General features: G+C 41.6%; 1 protein-coding gene across 6 annotated transcripts in view; it reads right to left on the minus strand.

Moving 5' to 3' along the window:
- The window catches only part of RAPH1 (Ras association (RalGDS/AF-6) and pleckstrin homology domains 1), a 174,198-nt gene that overhangs the window by 20,621 nt on the left and 130,531 nt on the right, over positions 1-23,046 (minus strand). For all 6 annotated transcript variants that reach the window (XM_075933801.1, XM_075933804.1, XM_075933802.1 and 3 more), the window contains 4 exons: positions 11,387-11,464; positions 9,489-9,648; positions 3,671-3,792; positions 516-581 (listed from right to left, as the gene is read on the minus strand). In XM_075933801.1, the coding sequence (XP_075789916.1) occupies positions 516-581; positions 3,671-3,792; positions 9,489-9,648; positions 11,387-11,464 (426 nt within the window). The remainder of the gene's footprint in view (positions 1-515; positions 582-3,670; positions 3,793-9,488; positions 9,649-11,386; positions 11,465-23,046) is intronic.

Here is a 23,046-nt window from a genome sequence, read left to right on the forward strand (position 1 = left end):
TAGCACTGCACTGGATACAGCATGTTGTCGTCTGAGAACTATGCTATGAAATATGCTATAAACTTTGCTGGGGTAGTTAATAGCCGTTTGCTTAGCATCATTGTCTGAAATATGTCCCTCCTCTCACTAGTCAAAAAGTAAGCTAGATTTATGTAAGTGACAACTATTTAAACACAGTTGTACACGGTTTTGATCCCATAATGGATGGGAAATTTCTCTCAATTTGTCTATTACCAAAAAAAAAAAAAAAAAAAAAAAAACAACCCCACACATACCCACCACCAAACCCACAAATAAAAACATAAAAATTCAGGAGATATCTTTATTCCAAAAGCTCCCAACTCAAGAACAGGAAAAAAATCTCCCTAGGGTACATGCTCAAGTCTAACTCATCCGGCTCAACACTTTGTGGAACCTCCCTCTCTATATCACTTTAAATCTTAGCAATAGTTTAAGAGTTTATTGAATATTGTAGCTCACAAATCACCCTTCTCTTATTGTTTTGGTAGTCTTACCTCCAGCAGCACTTCTTTATTTCTGTCTGCCATCTCAGAGGTTTCTTTATTTCCCAGCAGATAGTTCTACAACAAAAGAAAATGGAAGGATGAAACTATTACTCAAGCTCTGAAATCAAACCAAGTTATTTTTTTCACTTGCTCATGCTGCTAAGTATTGACTTATCTATATTAAGGATGTTAAGTACTGGATAACTGACTAATCGAATAGTCAATGCATTTTTGCATAGGATGTCTCTGCCTTTGAAGTGTAGTGTAAGCGGGGGAATGGTCCTGTTATTGTGGGGAACTTTCCTGGCTTCTATACCACCCCGGTGAAATGGACCAGCGAAAGGAACTGAGTCCCCGCTCCCACTTCCTTTACCCCACGGCTTCCCTGATTCTGAGGGCTCCCCCTTCCACTCTCCTGAGTAGCAGAGTCCTCGAAACCCCAACAAGGCTGAGTCCAGGTTTCCTGGGGCTTAATCCCTGACCTTGTAGTCAGTAGAGGCAGGACTTAGGGTGTCCCCACTCCGAGGTGCTCTCTTTACACTGCATGCTTTCTTGGCCCAGTGATCATTTCATAAGGTTCTAAGCAAATACAATTTATTAAACATCAACTGATTAAAGAGAAAACAGTAAGAAAAAATGAGAACGGTTAAATGAGAACACACAGTCCTGCTCTGCAGCACAGGGACATCAAAACAGCAGTCTGCAGAGTGTAAGGACAGTCTACAGTCTCTTCCTTATAGGCCCCTTAGAGGCCCTGGATGTGCTGCAGGGGGCTGCAGGCTGGACACGCTTGCTCTGGCAGTGACCACACAGCCTCAAGCTCTAAGTGTCCAGACCCTTCTCCCAGTCTGGCCTGCTGGGCCTCTTGGCTGGTGATATCTCCCTGCCCAGAGCCTCTCTCCACACTTTGCTGGTCCCAGCTGCTCACCACACCCAGCTGCAGGCTGTACTGCTTTGCCAGTCTCCAGCTCCTTGCATTGCTTCTCTGTCCCTTTTGGCTCTCTGAGCACTGCCAGTCTGCTGGTCAACACAGGGTCTGTGCTCCTTGGGCTGCGTGTGCCTGGCTCTGTTGCTGCAGGACTGCCCTTCAGCACAGCTTGCACTCCTTGGGCTATGTGTGCCTGGCTCTGTTGCTGCAAAACCACCCCTCAGCACAGCTTGCATTCCTTGGGCTGTGCGTGCCTGGCTCCGCTGCTGCAGAGCTGCCCCTCAGCACAGCTTGCACACCTTGGGCTGTCTGTGCCTGGCTCTGTTGCTGCAGGACTGCTTCTCCTCACAGCTTGCTCCTCTTAGCGGTCTCTCAGCTCTCTTCTTGCTCAGAGAGACCCAGCACAATCCCAGCTCACAGGGAGGACGGGGCCTGGCCTCTTGCTTTCCTCACTGGCCTGTCCAACCTATTAATCAGGCCAAGCTGGAGTGTTGGCTGCTTTCCATTGTCCCTGGGGTCTGTCAGTCTCAGGGCCCTGATTTGTCATGGACCCTTCCCCTTTTGGTACTGGGAGCTGGCGAACCAAAAACTCCCACAGAGTTTTAGTAAGGGGCAAACAGTCCCCTTACAGTAGCAACAGTCCTACGGCTGTAGCTGCACTTCAAAGGTGAAAGCGCTGAAGCCCGGGGTCAGCTAGGGACTCCCCCACTGATCCTAGGCTCCAAGTGGCACTGCCACTTTGAAATCCATCAACTAATCAATTAGTTGATTAAACTAAATTTAACATCCTTAGTTATTACAAGCCATTTTCAAAAAGCATCTTGAGAGGGAAGCTGCAGATCTTAATTTCATTGACAAGTTTGATACCTGCAACAGAGGTTTAAACAAAGACCTTCACTGGATGACCCGCTACATCCCACATCCTAATGCCATACAAAGCCAAATGGCAGGTACTGAAGAGTACGTAGAACCCGCTCTATCAGCTTCCTTTAGCACGGACACTCTGACAATTCTTTCCTATTTTTCCCTTCTCTTCCCTTCCCTCTCCCCTCTCTTCCTCTGCTATTTATTTGTAACCTGGACCCCTTAACTCCGTTCATTTGAAGAACTAGGTTGTGCCTATTAAAGCGCATGATCCCATCTACATGATGTTAGTCTCTAAGGTGCTGCAGGACTATTAGTTGAGTTTTAAGTTTTTTCAATATCAATAGTCACTTTTGGAAATTTAGGCCCAAGAGTCTAGTGTATTAGGCACCTCACAGACTTAAGAACACGGTTCATGCCCCCAATGCACAAACTACAGATTAAGTAAGTAAGGTATCACGGTGCTTTTGCTAATTCTTTATTTTTCAAGTGATCCTGTGTTTTGATTCATGTTTTTATTTCCATCTCTCAATCACCTCAGTGCAATGGGCCTGTAGTATTACATCACATTTTTTGCATTTATGCTTATAATCAACAAACTAACTGCCATCCCCCTGTAGTCACTTACTGAAAAAGAAAAGTGACCTTTTTGTTGTTTCTTAGTAGGATTAGGAACCAACTGAAGGAAGACAGATCCTGCCTTCCTCAAGCATGTGCTGTTCTCTTCTCTCCACCTTCTCACAGAGCCCATCCACTTCCCATCACCCTACCCACTATGAGATGATGTGGAGAGCACTGCCAGTTTCCCAAAAGTGGTAAGAATCACAACACAAGCTCAAACTCTTTCCTCCAAATGTTTTAGATATGAACAGTGCTAAGTACAGCCTCTCTCCGAGTTACAGACCAAACACTTGGCCGTAACTTGAGCTGTTCTTAACTCAGACCCCATTGAGTTACACGCGACTGCGCTGTTTGTAAGCGCGGGTCGTGTTCACAACTTGGGGGCCGCCTTTACAACCGCTCCATGGGAGCTTTGGTCGTAAGTGCGAACAGTCGTAACTGGACTGTTCGCAACTCGGGAAGCGGCTGTATTAGTGAATACTGCATGTACACTGATTACATGGGCTGCTATTAATTACACTATATTATTCACACACTCAAAAAATGAATTGCTTAGATCACCAAGATTTTAATTTAGGGGCTGGTCTTGCACTAACAATAGATTGTATTCCGGAAGCACTGTTAAAATGCAAAGCTACTCTATCTGTGTTTGAACAGATACAAATAATAATATTACAGTGTTGACAAAGTTGCTACTATGAGACATTATAAGCTTAAAATTAAGTGAAAAATCAAACAGCTACAGACTTACTTGAGGATTTTTGAAAAGTGCATATTTTTCTATACGTTCCACAAACACAAGTTTATTTTGACTGTCTCTTGTCCAGTTTAGAAGATTTTCAACTAAATTTTCATGGTCCTCGAAGATTCTCTCTGCATGAACAAGAAAGAGAAGATAAGAAAAAACATTTTTCTCACATTATGTAACATGATCTCAAAGCAGGAGCCTATACATGGAATATATATGAAGAAACACACCAATATAGTTAAGGGTTTGTTAAAATGGAAGAAAAGGTTCTAAAAACTGAACAAATGAAACAGGTTTGTTAAACCTGGTAAATTTGAAAGTTTATTCATTTTAAATGTATTCTAAGATTTACAGTAGTAAAGTAATACATCGTGCAAACTGTAAATATACCCTTTTTTGTACTTGTCACAACAAACATGTAATTTGTCCAGAGTGGCACCACTTATCATTCAATGGCTGGTTTACAGCTGTGAGCCTTAATTGTAGCCGTACATACATATCACATTTCCTCATCATCCAACACATATATTATTAATACATTATTACTATGGCAAAAACCAAACATTTCTCAAATTTGGAATTCCCATATTTAGTGGATGCAGGAGATAGGACATTATCTTGGTCTCATGCAGATGAAAGAAGTACAAGGACTGATCAGCTCATTTTCCATGCACTTTCAGAACAACTAACATAAAATTATCATCATCTGCTTCAACAAAGACCTAATTCCATCTTTTTGGCCACTGCAGAGCAGTCTGAGTATGCTGAAGGGAAATGAAGTGTAAAATGAGAAAACTATATTGAAAAAATACAGTTATACCTCAGGAGTGCCACCTGGACAAATGAGCAATTCCAAAGGTAACACAAAAGGTCCAACCCATCAGATGAAGTGGGTCTTACCCATAAAACGCTCATGATACTATATATTTTTGTTAGTCTCTAAGATGCCACAGGACTACTCCTCATTTTCAGTTACAGACTAACATGGCTACCCCCTGAGACTTTTCAAAAGGTATAGATCTTTGGAACATTTTTGAACTACCTTTTTCCTTTAAAATGTGTAAGGGGAGAATTCTACTCTCAAGGATATGTACAGTAAACTTCCGATAATCCAGCACCTTTAGGACCCAGGGGGTGCCAGATTATCAGATTTGCCGGACTATCAGAAGGGGGGGGGGGGGTTGATGCCACCCCAGACCCCTCATAGCCCCCCCTTCCGATAGTCCGGCTCTGTCCCAGGCGTCCCTGATTCAGCTGCTGCTGGTCAGTTTCAGCAGTGGCTGAATCGGGGATGCCTGTAGCAGAGCAGCTGGAATGCTGCCGGGTTGGTCCGGTAGCGCCAACCCTTGGCACTGCGAGACCAACCCGGCAGCACCCCAGCTGCTCTGCCCCAGGAGTCCCCAAGTCAGCTGCTGCTGAAACTGACCAGCGGCTGACTCCAGGAAGCCCGAGGCAAAGCAACTCTGTCTCGGGCTTCCTGGAGTCAGCCACTGATCAGTATCAGCAGCAGCTGAATCGGGGACAGCCGGGGTGCTGCCGGGTTGGTCCCGCAGCCCCGAGGGGCAGCACTACGGGACCTACCCGGCGGCACTCCAGCTGCTCTGCCCCCGGCTTCCCCAATTCAGCCGCTGGTCAGTTTTAGCAGCAGCTGAATCGGGGAAGCTGGGGGCAGAGCAGCTCCAATGGTCCAATTTCCGGGTTCCTGATGGTGCCGGACCATCAGGAGTGCCGGACCATCAGATGCCGGACCATCAGAGTTTTACTGTATCTTTTCCTTACAATGGAAAACATTTGCACTTAAGCAAAAGACAACTTTCAGAATCAATTGTGCTTACCTGACCTTTCATTATCAAATGAGAGTAGGCCATGATTTACATTTTATTTCACACATCAATCATACTGTATTATTACCATAGGGCAGATAGCACTGATCAAATATTGATAATCCAGGGCTACAAGCTACCCCTATAATGAAGGATGAGGTGACAGGTAACATCTCAACATCTTCAGTAATTAAGGATACTCTGCAGCCTGTCATTCATTAGATATCTTTATAGTAGAATGTGGTAGGGGAACAATACAGGGCACTACTGTACAAGAGATATCTGTAAGAGCCTTTCAGAGTCTTTCAAGTTACAACTTATGGATTCACTGTCAGAAGCACTATGTGGTCACTGTCAGAAGCACTATGTCGTCACTGTCCAATCCAGTTGCTACATACCACCACTTTATTCACTGAATACACTTGAAGAAACAGGGTAGTTCACCACAAAAAGTCAACTTAATCCCTGGTACCAACAATAATCACTACACTAAAAATTTTGAAACAATATATTCGTTGGTTAGATGTTTGTATACTTGCAACAGAAAAACAACACTACAGTGCAGCCCTGCCTATTCTATTTTCAGCTATTTATCTCATTTGAAATTTATAGTTCATACATGAATCAATGGATTTTTTCTTTTAAAACAAGAACTGTGTAAAAATTAAATGAAAGAACACTCAATTTTTTAATTGAAAGTCGACTATATACACACATAACATCTGCACACACACACACACACACACACACACGTACGTACATAAGTGCACAGCTAATGTAAGTTCACAGGAAAATTTAGCAATCTCTACCTCATTTGATGAAAGTGAAATGGTATAATGAAGCCCAAGAACTTTGCAGAATAGTTGCTCTTCTGCTGTCTATTAGTTAAAGGAGCATCTTAAACTTCATTGCATGTTCCCTTCATGAACAGTTAATGAGGCAAAACAATTTATGGAAAATAGTTCACCCTGCTGTTACTTCAGGTTCGGTGAAAAAGATGCCGCAGAACCCTTCTTTCCTTTACTACACACTTAAGTAGGAATTCTGTGACAAGAGCTCCTCCCTCTTTTACATAAAGATTTCTAGGTAAATTAGTAGAAATTTGAAGTCATTGACAACTTTGTGTACAGTGGCATGCTGGTTTAATATTAAAGAGAGTCAAATGAACCAAACTGTACCATAGCAATTCCATGTATGAATAATAAGACTAGCAGTAGGGATATACTACTGATTCCCTGACCAGGATGGTGATAGTGACTGTGAAATGTTCAGGGAGATTAGAGAGGCTATACAATAAAAAACAGTCACTAGATAGGTAAAAATGAAATGGTTGTCAACTGGAGGGTGCTTTGTCAAATGTAGGAGCTGGGAACAAAAGGGAAGACCTGAGGTTTTTATGGTGAGCACACAATCCAAAACAGTGCAAATTTTGATGTTTCTGGGGACATCTGGTGATGTTGATCCCAAATAGAAAATCTCTTCTATTGAGCTATGTTCTGTTGGAATCCCTTCTGCAATTATTAAGAATGGCTTCTTCAAATATTTAACATGTCTGCTCTGGATTCAATATCCATCCAAATACAAAGCCATGAGATAGAGGGAATCCAGACCAGGATGCTTGATCTTGCTCATGTCCTGTGTCAAAAGGTCTGTGAAAGACTCTATACTGATGGGGGCCAGCTGGAGAAGACTATGAAACCAAAACTGTCTGGGCCACCTAAGAATAACGAGGATGATCGCGTCTCCATCCTGCGGAACCTTCTGGAAAAACTAAGATGAGTAGAATGGGGTGGGGGAGAATATGCACCTTAAAGTGTCCTGCCCCCAGGATTAGAAGAGCATCTTCCCAGGAGTCCTAGCTGAGTATCCTTTTGGAGTGGTATATATTGCATTTGCTGGAATACAAACAAGCCCAAAGACAGGCATCCCTATTGTCTTAATAGGCTCTTCACCATGGAATCTTATAGCTCCCATTCACAGCTGATTGAGAAGGGAATGTTGAAGCTCTCCAGTAGTTTACCGTGTACCACTGGGAGATGTACTCCTGATAAGGCAATATGGTGATGAATATACCAGTTTTACAATTTTGCCTCCATGCGAAGGGAGTAAGATTTTGCTCCCCCTTGCTTACCGACAGACACTGTTGTCATGTTGTCTGACACCACCTAAATATGCAGGAATGGCATGAGGAATAAGAACCCTGAAGAGGAACATGCAGGCGACAGTTCTAATGGCAGTGCCATCAGTAACATCAATGAAGAAATGCCCTGACAGATAGAAGGAAATGAGGAGTGACTCCTTTCACAGCGTTGGTGGATCAACAGTGTCTGAGGGTCCCTTGAAAGGGCTGGTTCCAATGAAGGTTCTGGATCTGAAAGGATGACGATATCCTCCAGAGTAGGGTATTTAGTCTTAGTAATTGGGTGATGAAAACTCTTCTCATGCACCTTCAGAGCCAGGGTAGAAAGGCCCTTGGAAACAGATGTGAGTGCATTAGTACTGACAGTTATTGGTGCTTGTCCTTTGTCCCTATTTATGGTCGTCCCAGTCTTGGCTCACATCTCTCCTAGCTCAGTACACACAGTGCTGTGCCTGTTGACAATACTGCTATTGAGGCATTGCTATTGTTTGGAGCTTGTGGATTGCTATCATGCTTCTTATGTGATCTCAAGCCTCCCAAAAACATGTGCAAAGAGTCACCTAATATGGGATGTGTCCTCCTCTTAGATATGGATATAAAGGAGATTTTCTTCATGGATATAAAGGAGATTCTTATTCTCATAGTGAGCCTGGGAAGAGAATTCTTTGGTTCTGCTTTTGCTCGTTCCTGTTTCATAAGTGGCAGTGCTCTAGTTGACATACTCCTCAGCAATTCTGCCTGGGATACAGAGGGGAAAGGTATGTGTGACCTGGATCGGACTGGGGCATCATAGCACGCTTCATGAGATGTTTCTGTAAGTCTAAACTTGCACTTGCTAGCTATGAATGGGTGAAGAAAGGCAGATAGCACTCAGCAAAGATACGTGCGTCTGTGAGGCAGTGCAAGCTCTCTGAGGCTCATCTCTGGCCAGGAAAGACTGGGGACAGATATAGCCTGGAATCTTAAACAATCTGGGCCGCAAGCTGATGGCGAGGCAGTACAATGGCCTTGGCTTAGAGCACAAGGAAAGGAGTATAGGTGTGCCCAAGGAGCACCGACAGCAAAAGTCTTCTGGTCTCAGGCATATGGACTGCATGCATACTCACACCCACAGCACTGGGAGGCTTAGGCTAGCTGAGCTCAAGCCCATCCTATGTCCACGTCTGAGTGGCTAGCTTGAGCCGCCGGTGGTGCCAGAGCAGCCACGCAGCCATTTTTTATGTGCAAAGACGAGTGCTACTAGCATATGTCTGTGTAACCAGGCTGAGAGAGACAGTCCCAGCCAAAGTATATACATAGCCCTAGGAGCCAGAACTCAAATATGTATCAGTACAGTTCTGAACACAGTGGCGCATCCATGTCTGTTGGAGGCCTCTAGACGTTGCTGTAATAATAAATCCTCAAAGGCTATATAAGTGAGAGCTGGCCTGTTCCTGTTTTCACCTTGTAATAGGAGAGCTTTTAGGATCAGTGCAAGGCACCATACAGACAGCTAGTAGCATTGTGTTTTTCTGCTTTTATACCCTTCCCACAGTATTAGGTAGTAGCCTACCAATTAGTACATACATTGACCAATTTATTATTCCCAGGATATTACAGCTTTTACTTTAGTTCTTCTGTTAGTAGTATAGTGTGTTTGAAAAAGAATATACTGCAACTCTTCAGGAAAAGGAACAGCAAACAGCAGTACTGTAAACATATTAACAGACAAAAATCAAAATGTATTCCAACAGAGGTTGATGAATGCTAACAATTTTATGGATCTATAATATTTAAAGTAGTATGAAGAAACCCTTATGGACAAATGTCAACATTACTAAAATAAGACAACAAGAAAGCATCAACATGTTTTACTTACCCATTTGTAATTCAGATACGGTTTCTACCAGTGACCAGTCTAAACTGTAGCCACAGTGGGATTTGTCCATCAGATTGTCCAATACTTGTCTTACAGTCTGTCTCTCATCCACCATCATAGTTTTGGAGCTGTCATCGGACATGTGAACTCTGATTACCAGCTGTGACCAGAAGGAGGAATAAAAGGGATTAATTTCCCATGCACATTTCTTACTGAACCTAATGAAAAAAATAAAGTTTAACTCAGGTAGCATTTATATCAAACTTTTCCTTCTTCCTTAAAGATGTGAAGAGCAATATTTAATAACTAGATGTTCAGGAGAACTGAGCGAGCCCTGCACACTGCAGCTTCACCCATCAGCCTTATACACCCAGTCCCATCATCAGTCACTGGATCCCCAGCTTAATGCTAGTGGGCGGGCATCTGGCAAGCAGAGATCAAGGCAGCAGCAGGACCTGCCAATACTGATGGGGGGAGGCAGAAAATACGAGACAATTTGCCAATTTTTAAGAAAAAGTCAGGACATCTGCAGGAGGTCTTAAATACAGGACTATCTCTTTAAAAACAGGACATGTGGACATCCTAAATAGACCCATAACCTCTAGCTGAGCTACTGATGTTCTCAAACCATGATTTAAAGACTTCAAGTTATGGGGAATCCATCATTTACTCTAGTTTAAACCTGAAAATGACCCATGAAGTGAAACGTATTACTGGTAAATGAAATATTTGAAAACTCATCCCCAGAGTACAATATATGTCCACATTATTTTGCATCATATTTATTAAAAACCAACCAAACAAAAGAAACCACAACACACTTAAAACATATAGAATGAGATAATACAAGAAATTCAGTTTTTAAGTATGATTAAAAAGCCACAATTATACATAAATGCAATAGATGGGCCCCAACACTAGTGCCTTTGCAATTACGATGGACAATGCAGTTGGCAGAATGCTTTAATTTAAAAATTTGCAAATCCTAAGAACTTCCCTGCTCTTTCACTATTACTTTAAACAGAAGACAGCGTCCACAAAAATTATACCTCAATCAAATCTGTTAGAGGTTTAATAAAACAAGATTGTTGGTATCGGTTTTCCACCTTCTATTTATTTTTTTCACACCTAACGCAGCTGGCAAAGTTACAAGAAATTGGTTGATTTGTTCTTAATTCTCAAGCTCTATCGCAGTGTTGCAGTATTTGTTTTGCAATTATTAAACGTCCATTATTTAAATAAAATTTTCAGTTATTTAAAATATTGACATCATATGCTTAATAGTAAGATATACATATGTATTTATATTAAATATATTTCAATATTGATTCTAAATTACTTGACAAAGTTCTTAAATTTGGAGGCAATGTCTTTTCTACGTTGGACATAGCATCAAATACCATACGTGTTTTTTCCACTTGCTACTTTTCTGCCTATTATTATGAATTAAAGGAGGATTTGTAGCTTGCAAACGAAGCTGGAGAGCTTGATACAAAGACAGTTTAAAATGTGAGGCTATTGAACAGACAAAGGCACAAACGTATATGGCTGGATCTCGGTTTCAGATGTGGATGCACATTGCAAGTCTTAAATCCTTATCTGGATGTAGAATAAACTACAACTTAAGAAAAATTTAACACCACACCATATAGTCTAAGTTCTTGATTAAGCCCTCAGTGTATAATAAAAGGAATAGAAAAATTATTTAAAATTAGAATAACCTAACTGCAGATCAGATAGCAGAGTCCCTCAAAAGAAAAACTAAACATAAAAAGAAGTCCTTTTTCATTAAAAATAGTTGAAGGGTAATTCACAGTGATGAGCAGAATTAAACCCATATTTTCTGATTCAACATGTAATCCCTAGGAATCATGTAAAATAATATCACTACAGTTTACCTTTTTCACTTGTGCCTCTTTAATCTTTTCCAAAGCAACCCTGATCTTCTCAGCTTTCAGTTTAGCAGCCTGCTCTTCCTGTGGGAGGAACAGCACAGTCAGTCTGATTTTAGAACTTCAAACCTTCTAATTATGAGGTTTCCATAGGCCTGAATTTGAGAAAGAATACTAGTTCCCCCACTGGCAACAACTGCTACCGTGAAAATTAAAGGAACAATTACTGATGTTGAAAAGATTTACATTTAAGATACAAATACATCCTGTATCTGTGTGCGCACACACGCACACGCACAGATCCTGTGGTTTTGAAGACCAAGTACAATCATTTCTCTACACTGCCAGGCAGCATTGCATTGCTACTTTGCATTCTACTACTTTCTCATCTATCCATTACACCAGAGGTCCCCAACACAGTGACCGCGGGTGCCATGGCGCCTGCTGGGACATTTCCGTGCATCCGCCGAGTGATCGGGACCAGCCCTGCCCCCGGGCATGTGGTGCATGGGCAGTGCCAGCCCCTGGGCATGCAGCATATGGGTGGCCCCACCCCCAGGTGCACGGCGCAAGGGCTGTGCCAGCCCCGGGTGCGTGCCATATGGGCAGTGCCGGCCCCATGGCGCACGGCACACGGGTGGCCCCACCCCCTGGGGGCGTGATACATGGGCTGTGCCAGCCCCGGGCGCGTGACGTATGAGCGTCCCCACCCCCAGATGCACGGCATAGGGGCGGCCCCGGCCCCTAGGCGTGCAGCACAGGGGCGGCCTCGGCCCCGGGCTCCCAGCAGCCCCAAAAGGTTGGGGACCACTGCATTACAGTCCCAGCTCATTGCATATTTGCCAATGTTTTACAATAAAATGCATCTAACAGATTTCAAAGATATCATCACAATGAGAAATACCATAGCTTAATGTTACAAAACACTTCCATTAAATAGCATTCCATGCTATAACAAGTAGTAAAAATTTCCTAAACAAACTGGTTAGCAATTGCTAAATATTTGCATACTACCGTTCATCCATGTTCCAGACTGTTTTTCCTCATTAAAAAAAACCAAAAAAATGTATTCAAATCATCAAAAGTAACTAAAGTCTCAGAGGGATAGCCATATTAGTCTAACATTAAAAACAACAAGTAATCATGTAGTAACTTAGATTCTAACTAAAATATATTGAATCATGAGCTTTCGTGAGTAAAACCCACTTCATCAGATGAGCACAAATACCTTTAAATAATCTAAGTTTGTTACAATTTAAAACATGATAAAATCCAGGAAATTTGAATCCATTCTAGCTCTTAATTTGCTTTTAATAAAGAAACCGGTATATTGAAATATTACTAATACTTACTTTCAATTTCCAGCAATCAGCCTATAATATTACTGTTACAATAGAGTTGAAGTAATCTGGTGAAATAAGAAACCACTTCTGTAGAAACTCTGCGTGTAGGTTTCAAATTTCAGAATTCCAAGATTTAGATTACTAAGTGTGAAGTGTCTAAGAAGCACACGAATCACCTTATAGAACTCGTAATTGGAAAGCCACAGAATCAAAAACAGTATTTCTGTCTATAACTTCAAAAACAGATTGCTTTCAGAGCAAAAGTAGCACAGTTCTTTACAAATAACGGAAGAGAGCCCCAATTGGTGATTAACTATCATTTCACTCTACAAACTCTACTACACTGCTTGGATGAAGTTGCTTTTTGCTTAATGGCAAAAGTTCATCCATCTTCAAATCTGTGTTGAGTTTTACTAGGAGTAACCCTGTTACTGGCATTTTTCACTTCTGCGGAACTATTATTCTCATCCTCTGGAGTGGCTCCTTTCTAGGCTACTTTTGTCTTACTCATATTTAGCTGCTTCTGTCCCCTTGTTCTCAGGCTGTACTTCTATACTACACAGTGAAGAAAGCGACAGCTGAGAAAGGATACAGACTTGCTTGTGAGAAACATAATATTTTTCAGTGAGAGGCGCCAATAAGCTGACAAGAGCAGTAATAACTGGGATTTGAAACATTATCTGAAAACTCAATTAGGCAAAGAACAATGTTTTTTATTAGGCTAGTGAGAACTAGGGCTCATTTTAGTTTATCATAATGATGGTATCACATAACTAGGATATGTTAAACCAGAATTAAAAAAGAAAAAAAAATCTCAAAATGTTACCAAATGTATACAATTCTAGAAGGTGCCACAGGACACCTCGCCGCTTTTGTAGAATTTTAGAGTATTCTACCTCTTAAGACCTGGTTGTTTTCATCCACAACACATTTACGATTTTTTTTTTTAAATTGGGAAAGGTAAGGTTCTACAATTAATCATTTTATGCTCTGGGCCTGCTCCTCTTCCAGGTGAAGCCAATAAGTAAGATGGATCCTTTCTATATTTTAAGACCAATTCTGAGGAGCGGAACAACTTCTGCCTTTTAAAATGGTATCTATGAACTCAAATTTTTGTGTGTGTGTGTGAGTGTGTGTGTGTGTGTGTACAGGGGCTGCAAACATGTTCCGTTTGGCTTTTTACTTAAGTCAGGGGCCCAATATTCCAGACCATTGCATGTTGTACATGTGCATATGAATATACAATTATCAAAAAGGAAGCACTTTAAACCCATTTTGTACATATTCATGTGACTACACAAAGAGCAAAGCTGTGGAGAATCAGACCTTATGGCTCTAATATATGTGTCTCAATGTACTACAGTTACCATTTCTGATATGCTAGGCTTAATGATTCTTTACCAGAGAACCCTGATAGACTTTATGGTGGTTTTATGATACACAATAAGTATATGCTGTTTCTATTAGCAAATTAATTTTCATTTGAAACTTTAAGGACTGAAACAAGACTGGCTCCAGAGATGAAACAATAGTCTAGAATCACAGAAATGTTGTCTTGGAAGGGAGCTCAATAGGTCATTGAGTCCATTCTCCTGCACTGAGGCAGGGCTAAGTATTATCTACAGCGTTCCTGAACTGGTGTTGATCTAAATTGATTTTTAACACTCCAATGATGGAGATTCTACAATAAGAACATAAGAACGGCCGTACTGGGTCAGACCAAAGGTCCATCTAGCCCAGTATCCTGTCTACCGGCAGTGGCCAGCACCAGGTGCCCCAGAGAGGGTGGACCGAAGACAATGATCAAGCGATTTGTCTCCCGCCATCCCTCTCCAGCCTCTGACAAACAGAGGCCAAGGACACCATTTTATCCCCTGGCTAATAGCCTTTTATGGACCTAACCTCCATGAAATTATCTAGCTTCTCTTTAAACTCTAGTATAGTCCTAGCCTTCACAGCCTCCTCTGGCAAGGAGTTCCACAGGTTGACTACACGCTGTGTGAAGAAGAACTTTCTTTTATTAGTTTTAAACCTGCTACCCATTAATTTCATTTGGTGTCCTCTAGTAGTTCTATTTAGAGAACTAATAAATAACTTTTCTTTATCGGCCCTCTCCACACCACTCATGATTTTATAGACCTCTATCATATCCCCCCTTAGTATCCTCTTTTCTAAACTGAAAAGTCCCAGTCGCTTTAACCTCTCCTCATATTGGACCCGTTCCAAACCCCTAATCATTTTAGTTGCCCTTTTCTGAACCCTTTCCAAGGCCAAAATATCTTTTTTGAGGTGAGGAGACCACATCTGTACACAGTATTCAAGATGTGGGCGTACCATAGTTTTATACAGGGGCAGTAAGATATTCTGGGTCTTATTTTCTATCCCTTTCCTAAAAATTCCTACCATCCTATTTGCCTTTTTGACCGCCGCTGCACACTGTGTGGAAGTTTTCAGAGAACTGTCCACGATAACTCCAAGATCTCTTTCCTGATTTGTTGTAGCCAAATTAGCCCCCATCATACTATACGTATAGTTGGGGTTATTTTTCCCAATGTGCATTACTTTACACTTATCCACATTAAATTTCATTTGCCATTTTGTTGCCCAATCACTCAGTTTGGTGAGATCTTTTTGGAGTCCCTCACAGTCTGCTTCTGTCTTGACTATCCTAAACAGTTTGGTATCATCTGCAAACTTTACTACCTCACTGCTTACCCCTTTCTCCAGATCATTTATAAATAAGTTGAAAAGGATTGGTCCCAGGACTGACCCTTGGGGTACACCACTAGTTACCCCTCTCCAATCTGAAAATTTACCATTTATTCCTACCCTTTGTTTCCTGTCTTTTAACCAGTTCGCAATCCAAGAAAGGACCTTCCCTCTTATCCCATGGCCATGTAATTTACACGGTGAAGAGCCTTTGGTGAGGGACCTTGTCAAAGGCTTTCTGAAAATCCAAGTATACTATATCTACTGGATCCCCCTTGTCCGCATGTTTGTTAACCCCTTCAAAGAACTCTAACAGATTAGTAAGACAGGATTTCCCTTTACAGAAACCATGTTGACTTTTGTCCAACAAATTATGTTCTTCTACATGCTTCACAATTTTATTCTTTACTATTGTTTCGACTAATTTGCCCGGTACTGAAGTTAGACTTACCGGTCTGTAATTGCCAGGATCGCCTCTAGAGCCCTTTTTAAATATTGGTGTCATGTTGGCTACCTTCCAGTCATTAGGTACGGAAGTCGATTTAAAGGATAGGTTACAAACCACAGATAATAGCTCAGCAATTTCCCATTTAAGTTCTTTTAGAACCCTTGGATGAATGCCATCCGGTCCCGGAGATTTGTTAACATTAAGTTTTTCTATTTGTTCCAAAACCTCTTCTAATGACACTTCAGTCCGGGACAGTTCCTCAGATTCATCACCCACAAAGGACGGTGCAGATTCAGGAATCTCCCCAACGTCCTTAGCCGTGAAGACTGAAGCAAAGAAATTATTTAGTTTCTCTGCAATGGCTTTATTGTCCTTGATTGCTCCTTTTATAGCTCGATCATCTAGGGGACCCACAGGTTTTTTAGCAGGCTTCCTGCTTCTAATGTACTTAAAAAACATTTTGTTATTTCTTTTTGCGTTTTTGGCTAGCTGTCCCTCAAAATAGTTTTTTGCTTTTCTTATTACATTTTTACACTTGATTTGACAGTGTTTATGTTCTTTTCTATTTATCTCACTAGGATTGGATTTCCACTTCTTAAAAGATACCTTTTTGTTCCTCACTGCTTCTTTTACATGGTGGTTAAGCCACGGTGACTCTTTTTTAGGTCTCTTGCCATGTTTTTTAATTTGGGGTATACATTTAAGTTGGGCCTCTATTATGGTGTCTTTAAAAAGTTTCCATGCAGCTTTCAGGGATTTGGCTCTAGTCACTGTGCCTTTTAATTTCTGTTTAACTAACCTCCTCATTTTTGTGTAATTCCCCTTTCTGAAATTAAATGCCAGGGTGCTGGACTGCTGAGGTGTTCTTCCTACCACAGGAATGTTGAATGTTATTATATTATGGTCACTATTCCCAAGCAGTCCTGTAACGATTATATCCTGGACCTGATCCTGCACTCCATTCAGGACTAAATTGAGAATTGCCTCTCCCCTTGTGGGTTCCTGCACCAGCTGCTCCAAGAAGCAATCATTTAAGCCATTGAGAAATTTTCTCTCTGCTTCTCTTCCTGAGGTGACATGTATCCAGTCAATATGGGGGTAATTAAAATCCCCCATTATTATAGAGTTCTTTATTTTGGTAGCCTCTCTAATCTCCCTCAGCATTTCAATGTCAGTATCGCTGACCTGGTCAGGTGGTCGGTAATATATCCCTACTGCTAATTTCTTATTATTGGAGCATGGAATTACTATCCATAGCGATTCTATTGAACATGTTGATTCGCTTACTATTTTTATTTCATTTGATTCTACATTATCTTTCACATACAGTGCCACTCTGCCACCCACCCGGCCTGCTCTATCCTTTCTATATATTTTATATCCCGGTATGATTGTGTCCCACAGATTTTCCTCATTCCACCAGGTTTCAGTAATGCCTATTATGTCAATCTCCTCATTTAATACGAGGTACTCTAGATCACCCATCTTATTAGTCAGACTCCTAGCATTTGTGTACAAGCACTTTAGAAATTTGCCACTGGTTATTTGTCTGCCCTTCCCGGATGCATTGGATTCCTTTGTATGCGGTTGTTTGTCTGCTCTGGCCCATGGTTTGCCCTCTTCCCTCCTCTCTTTCTGACTACAGCTTAGACAATCTCTATCAATGGATTCTCCTCTAAGAGAAGTCTCCCTCTGATTTACGTGCATCTCCGCACCAATCGGCTTTCCCCCATCTCTTAGTTTAAAAACTGCTCTACGGCCTTTTTAATGTTTAGTGCCAGCAGTCTGGCTCCACCCTGGTTTAGGTGGAGTCCATCCTTCCTGTATAGGCTCCCCCTTTCCCAAAAGTGTCTCCAGTTCCTAATAAGTCTAAACCCCTCTTCCCTACACCATCGTCTCATCCACGCATTGAGACTCTGAAGCTCCGCCTGCCTACCTGGCCCTGCGCGTGGAACTGGAAGCATTTCCGAGAATGCCACCACAGAGGTCCTGGATTTCAGTCTCTTTCCTAGCAGCCTAAATTTGGCCTCCAGGATAATCTTCCCAGATAATTAATTCCAGTGCTTACCTACCCTCAAAGCTAGGAAGATTTTCCTAATGTCTAACTTAAATCTCCTGTGCTGTAATTTCAGCCTATTAATTCGTGTCTTGTCTTCACTAGGAAAGGACAATTTATCCACACTTCATTTCATAACTTATGTACTTCAAGACTGTTTTCACAAACCAAGCACTATAGATCTGACCTATCAGTCCCGCACAACCCTTTCAAAATCACAGCTTGAATTAATAACGCTACAATACAGGCAGTCCCCGGGTTACGTACAAGATAGGGACTGTAGGTTTGTTCTTAAGTTGAATCTGTATGTAAGTCGACGATTCAGCCGCTGCTGAAACTGACCAGCGGCTGACTACAGGAAGCTCGAGGCAGAGTTGCTCTGTCCCAGGCTTCCTGGAATCAGCTGCTGATCAGTTTCAACAGCGGCTGAATCTGGACGCCAGTTCCAACTTACATACAGATTCAACTTAAGAACCCCAGGCGTCCCCAAGTCAGCTGCTGCTGAAACTGATCAGCGGCTGATTCCAGGAAGCCCGGGGCAGAGCAACTCTGCCTCGGGCTTCCTGTAGTAAGCCACTGGTCAGTTTCAGCAGCGGCTGACTTGGGGACGCCTGGGGCAGAGCAGCTGGGGTGCTGCCGGGTTGGTCCAGTAGTGCCCAAAGCGGTGCTGCGGGACCAACCGGCAGCGCCCCAGCTGCTCTACCACAGGCGTCCCGAGAAAAGCATGATCTGCTGGGGGGGAGGGGGCACTAGCTGCGCCCCCCCCCCCCAGCAGACCAGGGAGACGCGGAGCAAAGCCACGGACGACTCGGCCGGGGGGACCGCCCAGACATGCCGCGGTCCCGCCGCCCGGGTCCTCTGCGGCTTTGCTCCTCGTCTCCCTGGTCTGCTGGGAGGGACCTCCCCCCAGCAGACTAGGGAGACGCGGAGCAGCTTTTCTCGCCCCGGAGGATGCGGGCGGCGGGACCGCGGCACGTCTGGGCGGTCCTGCTGCCCGCGTCCTCCAGGGCGAGAAAAGCCCCGTTCGTAAGTGCAGATCCGACGTAAGTCGGATCCGCGTAACCCAGGGACTGCCTGTACACTAACAATTGAACAGAAACACTGGATTTATGGTTTATTACAACCATCTGTAACCACTCATCTTCCTTTCTGTTCTGACTGGAGGAGTGTTAATGGGGCACTCTACTTTGAATAGTCCCTTACGATACATGGTAATGACTTACGCTAAACGATCTGTCCCACCTCACCTTTTGCTGAGAGGCAAAGAGCACCTTTTCCAGATTTGAAGAAGAGACAGGGCAGATCCCTGCTGGACTCGATATGCTCTTCCAGCTTGATTGTGAACCAATGACAAATACTCTTCTGATTATACTATTCCGACCAGCTGTGCACTCACCTTCTAAGTAGGCTACATTTCTCTAATTTGTTTATAAGAAGGTCATGTGAGATTGTATCAGTAGCCTTACTAAAGTTGAGAGATATCTACTGCTTTCCCCATCCACAAGGCTTCCTATACTTGTTAAAGAAGTATATTAGATTGGTTTGACATAAGTTTTCTTGACCAATCCATGTTGTTGATCACTTCCTGCAATATTTTAACTAATTTTAGACTAAATAAGAGCATACGAATGGCCATATTAGGTAAGAGCAAATGTCCATCTACCCAACAGTGGCCAATGCCATTGCCCCAGAGACAGAAAAGTGACCCATCTTGTTTCCCATTCTCAGTTTCTGACAAACAGAGGCTAAGGATACGTCTCCCCACCTCCACACCCAACCTGGCTAATAACCACTGATGGACCTATCCTCCATGAATTTATTTACTTCTTTTTTTAACTCTGTTAAAGTCTTGGTCTTCACAACAGCCCCTGGGAAAGAGTTCTACAGGTTGACTGTGCATTTTGTGAAGTACTTCTTCCTTTTTTTTTTAAATGTTACTTAATTTCATTTGATGACCCCTTGGTTCTTGTGTTAATATATTATTTTACAAACAATAAATTCTAAAATTGCCATTTCCTTCAAAAAAATTTACTTGCAGAAAATGCTCAAGAAGATTAAAATTCACGTATAAGAAAAATCACAGCAAAACTAAAAACGTGACTTTTACAAATAGTTATTTAATAATTAAACAGGAGTCTTTCTTTTAAACTAACAGACATGCCAAGCAGATTTGGCAGGTAATGCTTCATTGATGCAGGATGGGGAATTACATATTGTCATATTTTTCCAAAAGTATAATTGGATAATGATGGTGTTTAGACATATGATTCAATAAGCATTGGTATTTTTCAAACTTTGCTACATGCTAACCAAGCTGCCTCCTCTCCCCTTCGAAGCCAAAACACCATCAAATAACCATCCCTGAAACAAGACACAAAGAGGATTAATAAACGAGAAACAGCCTATGCAACAAGACAGTGCACTAAGCTAATTACATCCCTCATTCCATGTAATATTATTTTCATGAGAAGGCAGGTGACACTAATATATCTGAATACAGCTGCAAACCATTCAACCACAAACTGACAACTGTTGTACACATCTGTCTACATTTTAGAAATGTGACATACTAATAAATCTAATCACTTTTAGCATTAGCAATTCATTTCTCCTGCAATGGAAAACAAATAGAAAATAAGAAATTTAAATAGAATCATAAACTCAAAGAATCATAGAACACTAGAACTGGAAGGGACATCGAGAGATCAAGTCAAGTCCCCTGCCCTCACGGAAAGATCAAGCACCTGAGAGATGTCTATCGAACCAGCTCTTAAGATGGAGATTCCACAACCTCCCTGGGCAATTTATTCAGTATTTAACCATGCTGACAGTTAGGAAGTTTTTCCTAATGTACAACCTAAACCTCCCTTGCTGCAGTCTAAGCCCATTGCATTTTGTCCTAGCATCAGAAGCCAAGAACAACTATTTTTCCTCCCTCCTCCTTGTGACACCCCTTTAGGTACGTGAAAACTGCTATCATGTCCCTTCTCAGTCTTCTCCTTTCCAAACTAAACAAGCCCATTACTTTCAGTCTTCCCTGATAGCTCACATTCTTGTTGCTCTTCTCTGGACCTTCTCCAATTTCTCCACATCTTTCTGGAAATGTGGTGCTTAGAAATGGACACAATACTCCAACTGAAGCCTAATCATCACAGATTAGAGCAGAAGAATGACTTCCCATTCTGTATGTGTGAAACTAAGTACTTTGCATTTGTCCTTATTGAACTTCATCCTATTTACCTCAGACCATTTCTCCAGTCTGTCCCGATCATTTTGAATTATGACCCTATCCTCCAAGGCTCTTGCAACCCCTTCCAGTTTGGTATCATCTGCAAACTTAAGTGTACTCTGTATGCCAATATTTAAATAGTTGATGAGGATATTGAACAGAACCGGTCGCAAAACAGACCCCTGCAGAACCCCACTTCCAGCATGATTGTAAACCATTAATAATTACTCTTTGAGAACGGTTATCCAGCCAGCTACGCACCAACCTTATAGTAGCCCCATCAAAGTTGTATTTGCTTAGTTTATTGATAAGAAGGTCATGCGAGACAGTGTCAAATACCTTACTAAAGTCTAAGAATACCACGTCCACCGCTTCTCCCTTATCCACGAGACTTGTTATCCTCTCAAAGAAAGCTATCAGATTGGTATGACATGAGTTGTTCTTTACAAATCCATGCTGCCTGTTACCTATCACCTTATTTTCTTCCAGATATTTGCAGATGAATTCCTTAATTACTTGCTCCATTATCTTTCCTAACATGGAAGTTAAACTGACTGGTCTGTAGTTTCCTGTGCTGTTCTTATTTCCCTTTTTATAGATGGGCACTATATTTGCCCTTTTCTAGTCTTCTGGAATCTCTCCTGTCTTCCATGATTTTTCAAAGATGATAGCTAAAGGCTCATATACCTCCTCTATCAGCTTCTTAGAGTATTCTAGGATGCATTTCATCAGGTCCTGGTGACTTGCAGACAGCTAACTTTTCTAAATAATTTTTAACTTGTTTTTTTATTTAATCTTCTAACCCTCCCCTATTTCCACTAACAAATAGTTTAGAACCCCCTTGGAATTGGAAATAGAAGTACAATTCCCAGATTCAATGGCCTACTCTAGTGAACAATTACCCATGCAAGCATTTGTATGATTAAGGCCTAAAATAAGCTTAATGCAAACAATAAATCTTAATGAAATTACATCTAATGGCAGAATATCACTTATTTTCACATCAAATATCGTAACCCAAAAATGCTCAAAAAAAGTCAGCTTTGCTCTACTTCTCAAAGCAGTAATCGCTATAGTGATATCTTATGAATGCAAAATATAACAGCATACAGTGACTAGAAATAGATAAAAAACTAAGCTACACTATAATGTACTGTTCTTGAATAACTAAATTATTTTGTTAGCTTTATTTCTAAAGCTGGCAATTTGCAGTGATTCTCCTATTAAGTGAATTTCAACAGCACCTGAATATTACTGTTTTATTAAAAAAAACTTAAATTAATGCAATTTTTGAAAGTAGCACAGTTAAAACTTTCCAAAAAAAAGGCTAAAAGGTGGTATCATTAGAGGTGGTTTTGGAACAAATTGATAACTTAGCAGTAACAAGTCACTGGGACCAGATGGCATTCACCCAAAAGTTCTGAAAGAACTCAAATGGGAAATTGCAGAACAATTAACTGTGGTTTGTAACCTATCCTTTAAATCAGCTTCCGTACCTAATGATTGGAAGATAGCTAACGTGACACCAATATTTAAAGAGGGCTCTAGAGGTGATCCTGGCAATTACAGACCAGTAAGTTTAACATCAGTACCAAGCAAATTAGTTGAAACTATAGTAAAGAATAAAATTGTCAGATACAAGGATGAATATAATTAGTTGGGGGAAGTCAATATGGTTTCTGTAAAGGGTCAGCAAACGTGGACAAGGGGGAATCCAGTGAATATAGTATAGTTAGATTTCAAGCCTTTGACAAGGTCCCTCACCAAAGGATCTTAAGTAAAGTAAGTTGTCATGGAATAAGAGGGAAGATCATTTTGTGGATTGATAACTGGTTAAAAGACAGGAAACAAAGGGCAGGAATAAATGGTAAGTTTTCCGAG

Source organism: Pelodiscus sinensis, chromosome 7 (genome assembly GCF_049634645.1).
Source record: "Pelodiscus sinensis isolate JC-2024 chromosome 7, ASM4963464v1, whole genome shotgun sequence".
Classification (NCBI taxonomy): domain Eukaryota; kingdom Metazoa; phylum Chordata; order Testudines; family Trionychidae; genus Pelodiscus; species Pelodiscus sinensis.